The sequence below is a fragment of the Capra hircus genome, chromosome 25 (genome assembly GCF_001704415.2).
Source record: "Capra hircus breed San Clemente chromosome 25, ASM170441v1, whole genome shotgun sequence".
NCBI lineage: Eukaryota > Metazoa > Chordata > Mammalia > Artiodactyla > Bovidae > Capra > Capra hircus.
In genome coordinates this window covers 21,004,906-21,024,031 of record NC_030832.1, presented here as the reverse complement: position 1 = coordinate 21,024,031, position 19,126 = coordinate 21,004,906, and the positions used below count along the sequence as shown (strand labels likewise).

At 44.3% G+C, this 19,126-nt stretch overlaps 1 protein-coding gene across 2 annotated transcripts in view; it reads left to right on the top strand.

The window, feature by feature from the left end:
- COG7 (component of oligomeric golgi complex 7) overlaps positions 1 to 19,126 on the top strand; it is an 88,972-nt gene that overhangs the window by 63,358 nt on the left and 6,488 nt on the right. For both annotated transcript variants that reach the window (XM_005697603.3, XM_013974910.2), the window contains exons 14-15: positions 4,503 to 4,586; positions 8,881 to 8,995. In XM_005697603.3, coding sequence (XP_005697660.1) covers positions 4,503 to 4,586; positions 8,881 to 8,995 — 199 coding nt within the window. The remainder of the gene's footprint in view (positions 1 to 4,502; positions 4,587 to 8,880; positions 8,996 to 19,126) is intronic.

Below are 19,126 nucleotides of genomic sequence, written 5' to 3'. Positions count from 1 at the left end.
GCCATGAGGTCTTCTCTAACCAGATCTTACGTTGCAACCATGGGTGGGTGGTGTGGTGGCTATTGCTGTCACATCCTAGCAGAAGCGATGTCACCATAGCTACACCCAGACAGCCATCTGTGGTCTTGCTGGGTCACGTGGCTGAGGCTGTTAGAGCATCTCCTTATCCTTAAAATGGGGATACAGTGATGGTCATCATATGAATATGTGAAGATTAAGTGAGGTTTCGTATATGATAGAATTTAGCACAATCCCAGCCCAGAGTAGTTGCTGAATAAGTAGTGGTTTTCTTTTTTTCTGTGATTATTAGTTTTTAAGAGTAATGATAGTTTTTAAACATAAAAATTACTCATTTTTCAGAAATTCAAACAATACAGGAAAGTACAAGGAATAGAAGCAGTAAGCCCCTTCAAGGTACCTCCATCCAGAAATCATCAAGCCAGACATATCTTCCTGTCCATTCACATGCTGAGGGCTGGGTGGGCATTGGTAGATAGATAGTCCTCAGGAAGAAATGGAATTGTACTACTCATGCTGATTTTTAAAAAAATCAAATGTGTGCAACATAGATTTTATTTTACTTTAGAAAACAAATGAACCAAAGGAATGGTTGAACTTGAGATAATAGTTTCTTCACCATGAAAGGTATCAGTTCCCAGAAGATCTTCGCAAGATCAAGAAAGATTATAAAAATTCCTGATAGATGGAGTCACTGTTTTTGTTAGTCACATTTCCATTTTAGATAGATACTAGCATTGATTCCAGAGAAGGCAATTGCACCCCACTCCAGTACTCTTGCCTGGAAAATCCCATGGGTGGAGGAGCCTGGTAGGCTGCAGTCCATGGGGTCGCTAGGAGTTGGACACGACTGAGTGACTTCACTTTCACCTTTCACTTGCATGCATTGGAGGAGGAAATGGCAACCCACTCCAGTGTTCTTGCCTGGAGAATCCCAGGGACGGGGGAGCCTGGTGGGCTGCCGTCTATGGGGTCGCACAGAGTTGGGACACGACTGAAGTGGCTTAGCAGCAGCAGCAGCAGCATTGATTAACCTGCCCTGAAAGCCGATGGGATTAGCATTCCTTCCGTCTCTCATCTCCCTTCCCCAGCCTCCCAGGTTTGGTTGTTTTTATCATTTTTATTTTGTCAGAGGTTGAAAATCTCAGCCTCCTGTTCTGAAACCTCAGTTCTGCCAGTTATTTCGTCTTCTTCGCCATTGAGCTGGGCTTGGTGCCTCCACTGTCCTTTCCCCTCTACTTCTGTGATCCACGCTCACTGCTCTGCCCCGTCCTCGGTTGCCTGATCTCACCTTCTCATTCAGGCCTCACCGCAAGGGCTCGGGCGCTGGGAATGGACGCAGGCAGCTCTGGAGATTAGGGGGAATTCTCCCAGTGCGCCCGTGCGAAAGCACACAATACAAAGGCAAACACTTTTGGCCTCAAGGATTTGAAAATGAAACCCTGCTCATTAAATGTTTGTTTTTAATGTTTGCTGGTAAATTGTGTTGCCCTTGTCCATTACAAGAATATAAACCAACACCATATTCCCTTTCAAGATAGGCTGTTGAAGTTTACTTACGTTACCTGGTGACAGACGGTTAGAAAAATCCCTGTGAAGGAAATTTTGAGTTGAAAAATAATCTGCACCATTTCCTTGTTGACCTCTTCAGGTCCACCCCCTCTGCCCACCGTTTCAGGCCCTCCCACATCAGTCCATCCCGTCTCGCCCTGACCCCCAAGTACTTTTCCACTCTGGCTCTTCTTCCCCTCCACCCTCATCTTAGCCACCTCCTCCTCTGTGAAGCCCTCCCAGGGCCTGCAGCCCATGGTGTTTGTGCTTTAGATGCTGTGCCCTTTCCCCACGACTCAGCCCTGGCTCCTGGCTGCCGCCTCTCTGCCTGCCCTGGCCTTCACCACCTCTGCTCCCTCGCTGAGCCCCTCTTTGCCAAGACTCTGCCACCAGGTTGCATGGTTGCTTCTTTCTAGATCCGTCTCCATCTGTTTCCATGGCCACTGCCCTGGTTTGGGTTCTCATCGTCTCTGAATTGTTTCTTGAGCCTCTCCACCCGCAGTCCTTCTGAGAATTGCTGCATCCGTCTTCATAAAGCACCGCTCTGATTTTTGTCTCTGCACATTCAGATCCCTTCCCTGGCTCCTCACAGTCAATATGATAGTCTATTTTTAAAACTTTTTATTATGGGAAAATTTCCTACATATATGCAAGAGTAGAGGGGAGAGTGTAATAAACTGTGCATCTTCATCACCCTGCTTTGACACTGATCAACTCTTGGCTGTCCTGGGTCATATATACCCCCTTATCTAAAATAAGAGCTCTAGGGGCTTCCCTGGTGTCACAGTGGATAGGAATCCACCTGCCAGTGCAGGGGACACGGGTTTGATCCCTGGTCCAGGAAGATCCCACATGCCGCAGGGCGATGAAGCCTGTGCGCCACAACTGCTGAGTCCACGCTCTGGACCCTGTGCTCCGCACTAAGAGAAACCACCTCAGTGAGAAGCCTGCACTCCACAACACAGAGTAGCCCCTGCTTGCCACAGCCGGAGAAAGCAAAGTAACAAGGACCCAGCGTAGCCAAAAATAAATAAATAGAACTCTCAAAATAATCACAGTCCATAAGCACCCCTAAAAAGAAAATTAAAAATAATTCCTTAATGTCATCAATTAATGTTCAAATTCCTGATTGTCTTATAACTGTCATGATTTGAATCAGGATCCAGACTAGCTCTGCACATTGGTGGGTATGTCTTTTATATCTCTTTTGAGACGTAACAGGTTACCTTCCCATCTGTCTCTCTCCCTCCCTTCCTCCTTCCCTGCCTCTTTCTCTTTTCTCTCTCTCTCGTTACCCCTTTTCTTAGCCTGGTGTTCACACTGTGCATTCTCTTTCCAGCCTTTCCTCTCTGTACCTCATGCGTCCTCTGGCCAGCCCCTTCTCTAGCCACCTTGAGCTCCTGTTCTTCTGTACTCTTATTGTATAAAATCGACATCCACTGCTGAGAACTCCTGAAGTGGAAGCCTCTGTGTGTGTGTGTGTGTGTGTGTGTGTGTGTGTGTGTAGGGGTAGGGGTTGGGGGTCTAGGCTAGGAATGTGTCAGGGGGTCTCGGGGTGTGTGTGTGTGTGTGTGTGTGTGTGTGTGTGTGTGTGTGTGTGTGTGTAGGGGTAGGGGTTGGGGGTCTAGGCTAGGAATGTGTCAGGGGGTCTCGGTTCCCTAGGGAGAGCAAGAACCATTTCTTTGTCTCTCCCTTCAAAGCCTGGCACAGGACAAGCACTCAGTGTGTGTGTCTGATCCTTGTGTCCCTCCCTGTGAGGGGGAGTTAATTGAAAAAAAAGTAGGATATTTTGAAATGAAAGGATTCCCTCAGAAAAGAACAAGAAGTTTAGAAAACTGTAGGGGCAGGGCTGGGGAAGAAAAGACTTTGTTTAGAGCAAGCAAATTAAGAGTTGAGTTGGTGCTCAAGAGTGTGGGGAGAAGGGCTGCAGCTTGGCCTGGGCTGGGAGCCCAGGGGCGGACATGGTCACACCATTCCCGGAAAGCTACTTAAAGGATCAAGCAACCAGATCGGTCTCAGGTGGCTGCAGAGAGCAGCTACCATGTGACCTCAGGAGTCCCTCCAGGAGTCCAGCCAGCAAGGGCCTTGCTTTCCAGGCTGGCTCTAGGGTGGCTTGGGTAAGAATTAAGAAACTAGACTTCTGTGTGAAGGTGTGCCGGGCTGACCTCTGTAACCATGTGTGTACCGGTAACTGGCCTGACTCTGTAGAGGAGCCCAGGAAGGCTCCACAGTGATGTCGTGGTTCCACTAAAATGCCAAAAGGAGACATGTCAGTACTGCAGGTCTCCAGACGGGGGTTCAGGAGAGGACAGAGGGGCTGCCGGTGGGGTCTGGAGCATCCTTCTCATCCCTTTCCCACTGAGTTCTGAGTCAGCTGAGACCTAGATCCAGGAAGCAGGTGGATCAAAAGCAGCAGTTTTACCTTAGTGGCAGCAGTGTTGGTGAACATGGTTTGGATATTCCTGTAACCGGACAGGGCTTCTGACTCAGATATGGTCTCTGGAGAGGATTTTAGAGGGGAGTCCTGGTCTCTACAGAGTGCAGGCTGACGACCCCAGAGTTAGTGAGGCTACCTGTGCCCGGCAGAGAAACCCAGAACAAGAATAACCAGCTCTTTCTCTCACCTTCCAAGAAAGGTGAACAGAGAGTGTCGGTTCCCATTGAATAGTTGAGCTGAGAAGGTGGGACTTCCTGCTTTGTAGATTTTTATGGATCAGAAAGGATGCAGAGAGAAAGAAAGGATTGCCTCCTCTGTGGCGGGCTTCCCCGTGATGACGGGAGGAGGAGAAACCCCTGCTCTACCGCGTGGCGATGACTCCAGAGGCCGGCTCTGAGCAGAGGCAGCGCCTGCGGTGGGTGCCGCGTTCTTCGTGTGCTTTCCCGTGCTGCCTGGGCGCTGGGACCCTGACTGCTTCCTCTCCTTCCTCCTTTAGAGCTGGAACACTGCTGGCATTGGAGAAACCCTGACCGATGACCTGCCCACCTTCAGTCTCACCCCGCTCGAGTACATCAGCAACGTAAGAGCCTCTGCACACTTCGCTCTGTGATCACAGCATCTGAGACCACTTCTTGTCTGACCCTTCCAGGTGCAGTGGTCCTGGCCGCCCTGGTGCTGTCTGGACCTGTGCTTTGGGACAGTCTCCATCCATAGCCAGGAGTTTAAGGAAATGCAGCTGACTTCCTTAAGTCAGCTGATGAAACACATGTGGATTTTGGAGCCTAACACATTCCTGCCCCTGCCCCATCCCTCTCAATGTGAGATGTAGCCAAAACCTGAGGGCTTCAAAGTGTGAGTCCAGTAGGACAGGGGTCCCCAACCTTTAGGATCTAGTGCTTAATGATCTGAGGTAGAGCTGATGTAGTAATAATAGGAGAAAAGTACACAGTAAATGTAATGCACCTGAATTATCCCCAAACCCCAGCCATGGAAAAGTTGTCTTCCATGAAACTGGTCCCTGGATCAAAGATGTGGGAGACCATTGCAGTAGGAGATTCAGAACTTGGGAAGATGGGAAGCATGGTGGTCAAATTCTTCATGACTTTTCGGAAGAACAGTGTATTGTAGTTCTGAGTTCAAATCCAAAGAAACATGTTGTGAGCACCTACCTTATACCAGGCCCGTGTGCTCATGTTTAATTTCATAGCAGCAGGTACATCTCTTCCCTGGTGGCTCAGACGGTGAAGAATCTGCCTGCAGTATGGAAGACCTAGGTTTGATCCCTTGGTTGAGAAGATCCCCTGGAGGACGGAATGGCTACCCACTCCAGTATTCTTGCTTGGAGAATTCCATGGACACAGGAGCCTGTCCATGGGGTTGCAAAGAGTCGGACACAACTGAGCGACTTAATACTTTCACTTTCAAGTAAATCTCTACAAGAATTTTAGTTATACAGGCTTAATGTTAACAAAGAGCAGAGTGAGCCTTGCAGGGGTACCGGGGCTCCTCAAGGCCTTTGCCCCTTCATCTTTCACCCTTGGGAGCTGATTGTCTCCCAGACATCTGCACGTGGCCTCTCCTTTCATTGCCCTTCCTGCAGTCCAGCTCCATTGTTTGTTTTTTTTTTAATAGTTAAATCTGAAAAAGTTTTATTTTTTTTTAATTTTTTTAATCGAAGTATACACCAGTTGCTTTTATTTTTTTTTTCCGTTTCATATATGATATTATACATGTTTCAATGCCATTCTCCCAAATCATCCCACCCTCTCCCTCTCCCACAGAGTCCAAAAGACTGTTCTATATATCTGTGTCTCTTTTGCTGTCTCGCATACAGGTACTAACGCGTATGTATGGAATTTAGAAAGATGGTAACGATAACCCTGTATGCAACACAGCTCCGTTGTTTTTAAATGTAAGCAAACCTAAGAAATACCATCCGGGAGCAGCAGATCCCAGTCATGTCTTCCCCACACTCTGGGAGAGTTCTGTGATTTTTTCAGGGGTGATTTTGAGGTGGGTGATCTCTGCCATGAGCATTCACTTTAGGACCCACCCCTTTGTAAGTCATGACTACTGAAAAGATGGGAAAGAATTTTAAAAGTAAACACGGCACAGTTAGAGGAAGCCTGTGTGATCGCACTGGTGAGTAGCAAAGAGAATGACCTTCCACACTCTTCACTGAGCAGTGTCACTGTGCACAAGGCAGTTGTTTTCCTGTTTTCAGGGCATTATCCAATATCCTGGACTGAGGGAGCCAGAAAATGTGAGCAGTCTTTACAGCCAACGAGAAGACTCTCATTTTTAGGATTGAGATTTGTGTGGCGGTGGTGGTTTAGCTGCTAAGTCATGTCCAACTTTCGCGACCCCATGGACGGTAGCCTGCCAGGCTCCTCTGTCCGTGGGATTCTCCGGGCAAGAATACTGGAGTGGGTTGCCATTTCCTTCTCCAGACTTGTGTGTTGCACTGTAAATTGATTCCAGAAATGATGTTGCTTTCCAGAAGGGACTCGGAAGGTTTTCAGATTGACTTTCTAAAAATCATGTAGCTATCCTTTTTGGTCCTGCTGGATCTTTGTTGCTGTGCTTGGGCTTTCTCTAGATGCAGTGGCTTCGCCTGTGGTGGAGCACAGGCTCTGGGGTGTGAGGGCTTCAGTAGTCGAGGAGCACAGGGTGAGGTGCCCTGAGGCATGTGGGATCTTCCCAGACTGGGGATCGAACCAGTGTTGCCCTGCATTGGCCGGCGGATTCTTAACCACCAGACCACCAGGGAAGTCCTAGGCCAAGGTTTATCTTCACAACAACTTAGCGAGCTGGTTGGTGGCAGCCATGTTTTCACATCAGCAGCAGCGAGGCTCTGGGGGATGGGAGTGGGGCGGGGAAGCCATTTATCCGGCAGCCGCTCTCTTAGGATGCCAGGATGCTGTATGTGTGTCTCACACAGGATTAATTTCATCCTTGCCACAGCCCTTTGAAGTAAGTGTGAGATCACCCTCATTTCAGAGATGATGAAACCAAGGCCCCGGCTGGTAAAGTAAGGTGCCCAACGTCACACAGTGGGAGAGCCAGAACTCAAACCCTGGTCCTCCGGCCAGAGAGGGTTTCATGTTTCCTGAGTCACTGTGCTTACCTAGACAGGATATTGGAGAGTATTTATTGAATATGTGAGAACAGTAGACAAACCTCTAGAGGTCTGATGAGAAACATCTTTTCCCACATTGAATTCTAAAAAATAAATGTAGAACTCCCAAGAGAAACCTGGTGTCATGGAATCTCTCTAGGAATCACAGTGATCCCCACAATCTGAGGCCCATTAATTGAAGTTCGAGGTGTCAGATGGTTGAAAATTTGTACCTGACACTTTGCCGTGTTGGTGGGTGCCCTCACCCACACAGAACTGTGTGAGCATTATGAGGGGATGAAACAGAACATCCTCGGAAAAAATGAAACAGCATAGATGCAAGGCATAATGATGACGATTCTTTATTTCAAGTAAAACTGGCTACAGGTGAAAGAGGTACCAAATGCAAGAATACGCCTGTGATCTCTGCACATAGTAGGTATTCAGGAAGCACTGGCTGAGTGGAACTGAAACGAAGAAATTCTAACCCAAAAGTCAGCATCCTTCTCTTCCTCCAGCCTTGGGGGAAAATGATGACTTTGTTGCCATTTCAAGCTGTAGTGTACAGTGGTTGTGGTTATCAGCAAGGTACGCGACCACTTGTCCAATTTGAATGAAAGATTGTGGTAAGTAAATGAAAGGAAAAGGTGCTGGTTTCATTTATTTTACCATCTGTGTATGGACCTCTTTAAAAGGACACCAAACTAACAATTTCTTATTCGCACAATGGGCTGCATTAAATATTCGGAAATGAAGGCGTTAATCTGGGCTGGTAGCTCTTGGGAGTCTGCCTTAACTTCTGGACACCTGCCACAGTATGAGCGTATGTAAGGCCAGACTGAGAAGATCTTTCTCAGATAGTCCTGGGACGTTAGCTGGCAGAATCAGTATCAACTCTTAAGTGGGAATGAATGTATAGAATCGATATGAAGACAAAAAAAAAAAGCAACAGGCTCCAGTGCTTTTTTAAGAAAATATGTATCACATTGTCATAACCTGAAAATCAATTTCATTTTGGAACGAAACATATCTTATGCGTACCTTTACTTTGTACTAAACAATTGTGAGTTGTAATAGAAATAGGTGTCTAAAATGTATCCATGATGACACACACATGACTAACCCTGAGTTACTTTATGGCTCATCTCTAATGTCTTGTAACCCTACCTTTGCGATTCCTCACCAACCAAGAAGGTTTTCTAGAGTTTGTATTATGAAAACACACAATTTCCCCTCCAAATTAACTTATAAACTGCTTTTTTTTCCCCCCTCCCCCAACAAAATTTCTTCCTTCACCCGTTTCAGTAACCTGGAAGGAACAGACGCAGATCCAAATCCAGAAGACACGATTGAAATTCTTGCTTGACCATGCACTTGTTGACATTAGCATCTTACCGGTTTTTTTCATCCATGAACAATAATAATAACATATTTACACAAGCGCTTTAAGTTTTACAAAGCACTCTGGTAATCCATTACTCATTTGAGGTAGAGCTCACATTGAATGCATTCCAGAAATATTGAGGCCATTAGTGAGAAGGATGAAATCTATGGTCTGCATGCAGACTGGCAGTGCTCTTATTTTTCAGACGTTGCCTAACCCATATTACCACACACTGGGCAGATCAGGCCTGGGGCTGCCGGCAGGTCTCGCGCAGTTTCGTCTGCCCACCGTTGGCCTTCACATGAACGCCCTGCATGCAGTTGCTACACGCATGCGTCAGCGCCGGGCTGACCGTGCTCTCTTTTGTTTCAGATCGGGCAGTATATCATGTCCCTCCCCCTGAACCTGGAGCCGTTTGTGACTCAGGAGGACTCAGCCTTAGAGCTGGCCTTGCATGCCGGGAAGCTGCCATTTCCTCCTGAGCAAGGTGAGAGAGACGTGCGGGACAGGGAGCCACGGGCTGGGATGTGATCACAGGCTCCTCGCAGCCTCACCTGCATCACACCATGTCCTCCACACTCCCAGTGAAATAGGTGTCAGAGTGCGCAGGAGTGACTGGGACAGATTGGGGTTCTCTTATTGTACCTGCCGAGGGACTTCTGCAGGATGGAGTGGGTAAGGGAAGGCTCACTGTGCAGGGTGTCCCTGGGTGAATGCCCCCAGTGCCCTCAGTGGGAAGGTGTGGGAAGGTGGTGGCAGGTGGGCCTGGGCTCATAGGCACTCACCGATGACAGAAGGGAGCTCACGGGGCGAGGCGTTTGCTAGATGCACTCTCTCTGCTCCCCCTCTCTGTGGGCCACCTGCGGAGTAAAGTGGACCCTTGTGAGAACAGTTCTTGTCAGAACAAAAATAAACTCTCCAGCACAGAGGTTTGCATTTCCTGTCCAATTGCCTCTGACTGCAGCAAGCTCCCAACTCCCCAAGGCTCCTGGGTCTATAAATTGACAAGGTAAAAATACAACACATGGACACGTTTCCTTTTCCTCATTATCTTGGCCTGACAGATTTGAACAGGGGTCACGTACTCTCTGATCAAAAATCATCTTATCTCTAAATTGGGCACGATAGGCCTCCCTCTTTAAGGCTGAACAGACAGAAAAAAAGAATCACTTGGTGTATAAAGGATTCAGCAGCTCAAGAAAAGGCACCACACTGAAAATAAAATCACATTGAAAGATTATAAATTAAGGGTTGCTAAAAGGGATCTCATACAGATTTAAAAAAAATACAGATTAAAAAAAAAGATGACTGCATCACTGTTAGAAGAAGTTGAATCAAATTGGAAGATAATAACTAGGACTAAATGATTCTTTATGTGGGTAACAGGTGGATTCCATAGTGGACCTGTACTAGCCAGGTACCCTAGTGTGTCCAGTAGCGCAGCACCAATGTATATAAAGAAGAAGCTGATAGACATGTAATGGTAAAACTACATGAGTACTGAGAAAACCCCGTACCTCTCATTTAGGCTTTCACAGAAAGATTAATGAGAAAAGAGAAATTGTTCCGAATAATCAGTGCATTTGACTGAATCAATACAGCAAGCTTTTTATCCCACAGGGAATCAGGATTGTTGTCAAATTTCCACAAACTGTTTGTAAAAGTAATACAAATAAAATCTGTAAGTTTCATAGGATTCTAAATATTGATGATACTCATATAATTTTTTGGCTACACCACCTGACATAGCTCAGTTCCCTGACCAGGCTCCTTGCAGTGGAAGCGTGGCATCTTAACCATTGGACCGCCAGGGAAGTCCCTGATACTCATACAGTTTTTGAAAAAAAGAATAATTCTGTTTAAAACTCAGATTTAAAATGTGAAACCTGCTAAGCTAATCTGTCAGTGAGTATTAATTAATCTTAGGGATAAGGAAGAGAAGACTTTGAAATGAAAGAAATTGTAAAAAATATAAATGGTAAGCTGGAAAAAATAGCAAGATATATGATAGATGATGGTTAATATCCTCATTTTATAAAAGTTCTTATGAATCAGTAAGAAAAAAGTGAACACCCACAGAAAAATAAGTAAATAACCTGAAGGCATTCAAATAAGCTAAAACATATAAAGAAATGTTTAACCTCAGTAATTCTCAAAGAGCTGCAATGAAAGTAACATAGTTCATATTTTATAACTTATCAAATTGACTGCATTTATATCCACATATTTTAAGCGTTTATTTAATATTTGGCAAGGTGGAGGAAAACAGTTTAAATTGTACAGTTTGAATTCCTGAAGGACTATTTGACATAAGGTCAAAGGCCTTAGAAATGTGTATACCTTTTAGATCAGGAATTCTGCTATATAAGTGTGCTAATAAAATAATCACGAGTATAACGCTATGAATGTGTGTCCCAGCATTGTTTATAAAAGCAAAGCATCAGAAAGAAAAATAAATGTGAAACTGTAGAAATTTTGATTAGAAATTTTTTGGTATATCCATATAACTAAATGCTATACAATCGTTAACACATTCAGTTCAGTTCAGTCTCTCAGTTGTGTCCAACTCTTTGCAACCCCATGGACTGTAGCATGCCAGGCTTTTCTGTCCATCACCAACTCCCGGAGCTTGCTCAAACTCATGTCCATTGAGTCGGTGATGCCATCCAACCATCTCATCCTCTGTCGTCTGCTTCTCCTCCTGCCTTCCATCTTTCCCAGCATCAGGGTCTTTTCCAGTGAGTCAGTTCTTTGAATCAGGTGGCCAAAGTATTGGAACTTCAGCTTCAGCATCAGTCCTTCCAATGAATATTCAGGACTGATTTCCTTTAGGATTGACTGATCTCCTTGGAGTCCAAGAGAGTCTCAAGAGTCTTCTCCAACACCACAGTGTAAAGCATCAATTCTTTGGCTCTCAGCTTTCTTTATGATCCAACGCTCACATCCATCCATGACTACTGGAAAAACCATAGCTGGGAGCATGTGGACCTTTGTCGGCAAAGTAATGTCTCTGCTTTTTAATATGCTGTCTAGGTTGGTCATAGCTTTTCTCCCAAGGAGCAAGTGTCTTTTAATTTCATGGCTGCAGTCACCATCTGCAGTGGTTCTGGAGCCCCCCAAAAATAATCTGTCACTGTTTCCATTGTTTCCCCATCTATTTGCCATGAAGTGATGGGACCGGATGCCATGATCTTAGTTTTCTGAATGTTGAGCTTTAAGCCAGCTTGTTCACTCTCCTCTTTCACTTTCATCAAGAAGCTCTTCAGTTCCTCTTCTCTTTCTGGCATAAGGATGGTGTCATCTGCATATCTGAGGTTATTGATAATTCTCCCAGCAATCTTGATTCCAGCTTGTGCTTCATCCAGCCTGGCATTTCACATGATGTACTCTGCATATAAGTTAAATAAACAGTGACAGTATACAGCCTTGACGTACTCCTTTCCTGATATGGAACTAGTCTGTTGTTCCATGTCCAGTTCTAACTGTTGCTTCTTGAGCTACACACAGATGTCTCAGGAAGCAGGTAAGGTGGTCTGGTATTGCCATCTCTCTAAGAATTTTCCATAGTTTGTTGTGATCCGCACAGTCAAAGGCTTTGGCATAGTCAATAAAGCAGAAGTAGGTGTTTTTCTGGAGCTCTCTTGCTTTTTCAGTGATCCGACGGATGTTGGCAATTTGATCTCTGGTTCCTCTGCCTTTTCTAAATCCAGCTTGAACATCTGGAAGTTCTTAGTTCACGTACTGCTGAAGTCTCACTGGGAGAATTTTCAGCATAACTTTGCTAGTGTGTGAGATGAGTGCAATTGTGCAGTATTTGAATAGTCTTTGACACTGCCTTTCTTTGGGACTGGAATGAAAACTGACCTTTGCCAGTCCTGTGGCCACTGCTGAGTGTTCCAAGTTTGCTGGCATATTGAGTGCAGCACTTCACAGTGTCATCTTTCAGGATTTGAAATAGCTCAGCTGGAATTTGTCTCCTCCACTAGTTGTGTTCGTAGTGATGCTTCCTAAGGCCCACTTGACTTCACATTCCAGGATGTCTGGCCTAGGTGAGTGATCACACCATCATGGTTATCTGAGTCATGAAGATCTTCTTTGTATAATTCTTCTGTGTATTTTTGCCACCTCTCCTTAATATCTTCTGCATCTGTTAGGTCCCTACGCTTTGTCATTTATTGTGCCCATCTTTGCATGAAAAGTTCCCTTGGTATCTCTGATTTTCTTGAAGAGATCTCTAGTCTTTCCCATTCTATTGTCTTCCTCTATTTCTTTGCACTGATCACTAAGGAAGGCTTTCTTATCTCTCCTTGCTATTCTTTGGAACTCTGCATTCAGATGGGTATATCTTTCCTTTTCTACTTTGCCTTTCACTTCTCTTCTTTTCTCAGCTATTTGTAAGGCCTCCTCAGACAACCATTTTGCCTTTTTGCTTTTCTTTTTATTGGGGGTGGTCTTGATCACTGCCTCCTGTATAAGGTCATGAACCTCTGTCCATAGTTCTTCAGGCACTCTATCAGATCCCTTGAATCTATTTGTCACTTCCACTGTATAATCATAAGGGATTTGATTTAGGTCATACCTGAATGGTCTAGTGGTCTTCCCTACTTTATTCAATTTAAGTCTGAATTTGGCAATAAGGAGTTCATGATCTGAGCCACTCAATATGCCAGCAAATTTGAAAAACTCAGCAGTGGCCAAAGGATTGGAAAAGGTCAGTTTTCATTCCAATTCCAAAGAAAGGCAATGCCAAAGAATGCTCAAACTACCGCACAATTGCACTCATCTCACATGCTAGTAAAGTAATGCTCAAAATTCTCCAAGCCAAGCTTCAGCAATACGTGAACTGTGAACTCCCTGACGTTCAAGCTGGTTTTAGAAAAGGCAGAGGAACCAGAGATCAATTTGCCAACATCCGCTGGATCATGGAAAAAGCAAGAGAGTTCCAGAAAAACATCTATTTCTGCTTTATTGACTATGCCAAAGCCTTTGACTGTGTGGATCACAGTAAACTGTGGAAAATTCTGAAAGAGATGGGAATACCAGACCACCTGAACTGCCTCTTGAGAAATCTGTATGCAGGTCAGGAAGCAACACTCAGAACTGGACATGGAACAACAGACTGGTTCCAAACAGGAAAAGGAGTACGTCAAGGCTGTATATTGTCACCCTGCTTATTTAACTTATATGCAGAGTACATCATGAGGAACGCTGGACTGGAAGAAACACAAGCTGGAATCAAGGTTGCTGGGAGAAATATCAATAACCTCAGATATGCATATGACACCACCCCTATGGCAGAAAGTGAAGAGGAACTAAAAAGCCTCTTGAGAGTGAAAGAGGAGAGCGAAAAAGTTGGCCTAAAGCTCAACATTCAGAAAACGAAGATCATGGCATCCAGTCCCATCACTTCATGGGAAATAGATGGGGAAACAATGGAAACAGTGTCAGACTTTACTTTTGTGGGCTCCAGAACCACTGCAGATGGTGACTGCAGCCATGAAATTAAAAGATGCTTACTCCTTGGAAGAAAAGTTATGACCAACCTAGATAGCATATTTAAAAGCAGAGACATTACTTTGCTGACTAAGGTCCATCTAGTCAAGGCTATGGTTTTTCCAGTGGTCATGTATGGATGTGAGAGTTGGACTGTGAAGAAGGCTGAGTGCCAAAGAATTGATGCTTTTGAAGTGTGGTGTTGGAGAAGACTCTTGAGAGTCCCTTGGACTGCAAGGAGATCCAACCAGTCCATTCTGAAGGAGATCAACCCTGGGATTTCTTTGGAAGGAATGATGCTAAAGCTGAAACTCCAGTACTTTGGCCACCTCATGCAAAGAGTTGACTCATTGGAAAAGACTCTGATGCTGGGAGGGATTGGGGGCAGGAGGAGAAGGGGACGACCGAGGATGAGATGGCTGGATGGCATCACGGACTTGATGGACATGAGTCTGAGTGAACTCCGGTAGATGGTGATGAATAGGGAGGCCTGGCGTGCTGCGATTCATGGGGTCGCAAAGAGTCGGACATGACTGAGCGACTGAACTGAACTGAACTGATCTGTGCCACAGTCAGCTCCCAATCTTGTTGTTGCTGACTGTATAGAGCTTCTCTGTCTTCAACTGCAAAGAATATAATCAATCTGATTTCAGTATTAACCATCTGGTGATGTCCACATGTAGAGTCGTCTCTTGTGTTGTTGGAAAAGGATGTTTGCTATGACCATTTTGTTCTCTTGGCAACACTGTGTTAGCCTTTGCCCTTCATTTTGTACTCCAAGGCCAAACTTGGCTGTCACTCCAGGTATCTCTTGACTTCCTTCTTTTACATTCCAGTCCCCTGTGATGAAAAGGATATCTTTTTTTGGTGTTAATTCTAGAATGTTTTGTAGGGTTAGCATAAAACCATTCAACTTCAGCTTCTGCATTAGTGGTTGGGGCATAGACTTGGATTACTGTGATATTGAATGGTTTGCTTGGCAATGAACAGAGGTCATTCTGTCATTTTTGAGATTACAAAAATATTTAATGCAGTATGCAGTATGAGTCCATTAAAAAAAAAACTTCTGTGTATATAAATGCAAGAAGAAAAGACTAGGGGACTTCCCTGGCTATCCAGTGGTTAGGACTCTGCACTTTCACTGCTGAGGATATTGGTTCGATCCCTGGTCAGGGAACTAAGGTCTGTTAAGCTCTATGGTGAGGCCAGAAAAGAAAAGACTGGAGAACACTCACCACCACTATCAGTCGGTCTATCCACTTTGAGAACAGTTTGGCATTTTCTAATAGGAGTGACAGTGTGCATACCCTCAGCCTGTCAGGTTTACTCCTAGATGTATATCCTAGAACCTCTTCAACAGGCGCCCCCATACATATCTGTGAGGATATTTGTGGTGACTTGGTAATAGCCACAGGCCAGAAGCCACAAACCGAATATCCATCGACAGTCAGTGGACACCTACAGTATGGTGCAGTCATGGAATGGAATAGTGTGCAGTATTAAAGGTGAACAAGCTACATACTGACATGGATGATTCTCACAAACATATTATCGCGCCAGAGAGGTGAGGCAGCATGTGAACAGCCACAGCTCGAAGGCTTGCTGGGGGATGCAGATCATGGCACCTGGGATCCTGCTACGTGTGACTGGAGAGGCATGGGGGGATTTCAGGCCCTGGCAGGGGCCTCTGTCTTGAGCATAGACGTGGTTGCACTGGCATTGGTTTAATGGTTGTTCTGTAAGACATGTAGTTTTTTTAATATGTTCTACCACATGTATGATCTATCTCATGACTTGTAAAGAAGAGAACCAAAGATTAGACCCTAGGAGTATAAATTGATAAAGGTTGTCTGGAGGGTGATTTCCATCAACAGCTAAAGGACACCCATCCTTTTTGATCCAGCAGCTCTTCTTCTGCATGCCCATGCTAGAGGAATCCATGTTTATGTGCCCACAGAGGTGCATATGAGGCGGTTCATTGGACAGAATTAGAAAACCCAAATGTCTATTACTCAGGGAGTAGATAAGTATATTGTGATGTATCCATAATGTTGAAAAATTCCTTTTGATTTTCTTTATGAGAGGTAGAACTGTTTGTACCTAGAGATAAGGTCTTCAAAAATATGGATTTTATATATTGTTAAGACAGAAAAGATCTGTTATTGTTAAGACAAAAAAGCAGATACAAAATGATTCATACAGTATTATTTCTGTTCTGAAAATACCCCACCTTGTCTGTTTCTGCATACATGTTTGCATGTAAAAGTATTGAATATAGAGCGGGCAGAATATGAACCAAACTCTCTTCCATGGTGGTTTGATGAATTTCTTTAGTATTATGTTTCAATTCCTTTCTAATTGTCTTTTGTGTATCTACTGTAGGTTTTCGCTTTGTGGTTGCCATGAGGTTCACATATAATAGTCTCACACACACATACTTCAGTATATTTTTAAATTGGTAGAAACTTAAACTTGAATGCATTTTGAAAAACTCTACATTTTTACCTCCCCCATCACATTAAATTTTTTATGTCATATATCTTTTTGAGTATCCCTTGACTAATTTTTTTAGTTAATTTTACCTCTTTTGTGTTTTAACTTTCATACTAGCATCTACTGCCTTAACCATATATTTACCTTTTATCAGAGAGATTTTTATTTTCATGTTTTCTTGTTATTAGTTAGTACCTTTTCTTTTCAGCTTAAAGAAGACCCTTTAATATTTCTTACAAGGCTGATTTAGTAGTGATGAACTCCTTTAACTGTTACTTGTCTTGAAAACTATCTCTCTTTCAGTTCTGAATGATAACCTGAGTGATAGACTGTTCTTGGTTGGAAGTTTTTTCCTTTCAGCACTTTGAATATAACATGCCAGTCCCCCTGACCTGAAGAGTTTCTGTTGAAATATCAGCTGATTAAAAAAAAAATTAGCTGATCATCTTACGGGGTTTCCTTGCATATAGCAACGTTTTGTGTTTTCTCCCCCTATTGCATTTAAGATTCTCTTTGACTTTTGAGACCTCACTTATAAAGTCTGTTGGTGTGGTTCTCTTTGGGTTCATCTTGTTTGGAACTCTGTGTCCTGGATCTTGATTTCTGTTTCCTTCCTCAGGTTAGGGAAGTTTTCAGCCATTAATTCTTCAAATAAATTTTCTGCTCATTTCTCTCTTCTTCTGGGACCCCTATAATGCAAACGTTATTCTGCTCGATGTTGTCCAATAAGTCTCCTAAGTTATCCTCACTTTTTAAAATTCTTCTTTCTCTTTGCTGATCTGTTTGCATGAGTTCCACTCTGTCTTCCAGGTCAGTGATTCACCCTTCTGATTCATCTAGTCTGCTGTTGAACTGATGTATTTTTCAGCTCATATTCTTGAGCTCTATTATTTCTGTTTGATACTTTCTTATATTTTTCTCTCTTTTTGTTGATATTCTCACCGTTCATCCATTCTTTGCCCAAGCTGGGTGACCATCTTTACGACCATGAGTTTGAACTCTTTTTCAGGTAGATGACTTATGTCTGTTTCATTAAGGCATTTTGCTCAGGTTCAGTCTCTTTCTTTCATTTGGAAACTATTCGTCTGTTTCCGCATTTTGCTTGACTCTTTGTGTTGGCCTCTGTGTAACAAGCGAAAGAGCCCCCTCTCCCAGGCTTGAAGGAATGGCCTTGTGTAGGAAACGAACCTTATCACTCAGCTTCACGTTAGCTCTCAGTTGTGTCTTGAACCTCTGTGATTGTCCAGGAAGCCTGGTTTGTTTCTTGATGGGCCCCAGGATGTGCCAAGACCTGTCTGTTCCTAAGGGGGTGGTTACATTGAGTGCCCAGATTCAGGCTGATTGGAAGCCAGATCCGCAGGTAACAGCTTTTAAAGTATGCAGGGGCTGCAGTCATGGACCCTGCTGCCCTCCAGACTGGAAGATTTGGTCTGGAGGTGTCTTGTGGGTGACAGCTTCAAGAATAGGGACTTCAGAGGAGTGTGCAAGCTCCTTCTGGGAGGCACCAGTGAGCAGGGGTGAAGCCAAGGGGAGGGGCAAGAGTGATGTCTCCCTGCCTGCTTTCCCAGAGGACACCTCTGTAGCCCATAGGTGTGTGGCAAACCTAAGGCCAGTGCCGCAGATTGAAGCTTCAGGACAATTAAATGGGCCTTTTTCTCATGCAGACCGGTTGTGTTACAGTCTCCTGTGTGGTATCCTGGGTGTGGTATCTTGCCCAGAATACCACAGCATTTTCTGATAGAAAAATGTTCAGCATGTTCTGAGGAAAAAACTCAGTGTTTTCTTATAGAAAAAGGTTTTTTGTCATAATGCGTCAAAGTCTACGCCTTACAGTTGATGTGTTTTGTATTAGTGTCACAGCATAAAAGCTTATTACAAGGCTGAAGGAGTCAAGGTCTCTATAGAGTTATCATTGCTTTACATTGAATGAAAGCCACCGTGCTTGTGTTTGATTGGACATCCCTTTGGTGTCAGTTGTTTGGAAGTCAGTGATATTTGCCACTGAAATTCACATCCATAGACTTAGTATATACGTCCATGGAACTTTGTTTTTAAGTGACACTGTGCATACAGACTTCATTTCTGTGTCTATCAAGAAATGTACTTAATTCTCCGTGTTATCCTTGACTCTTTAAGGGCTGTGCTATAATGAGAATATGTTCTATCTTGCTGTTAAACTCTAATTACATATACTTTCTAAGACAGTCCTTTGGATCCTATAAATGTGAATTTTGATGTAATAACTGCTAATAAAATTATACTGAAACAGTAGAAAAAAAAAAAGTTAGAATGTTAAAATGACTTTCTGATTGCCATGGTCCTGCAGGGCCCAGGAGCATCAGCCCCTCTGGTCATCAGAGTCAGGTGAGGCGTTCCCTGTGGGGAACCAGGGTTGGGAAAGAGTGCGGGGGGCAGGGCACACCTGCTTTTAGTGGTGCAGAAGGAGAGCATGGGGGGGCCCACACCCTCAGCTTTCAGGAAGCCGTGTCTCGAATGCCCCTCTGTGCCCCGAGGGAGGGGGAGAATGCAGAATGGCGTTTTCCGGCACCTCTCCCGCCCCAGGATAACCCTGGGATATTCCCCGTGCCTCTGGCTGAAGTTTTAAGACTAGCAGCTGAATTTCCTTCATGTA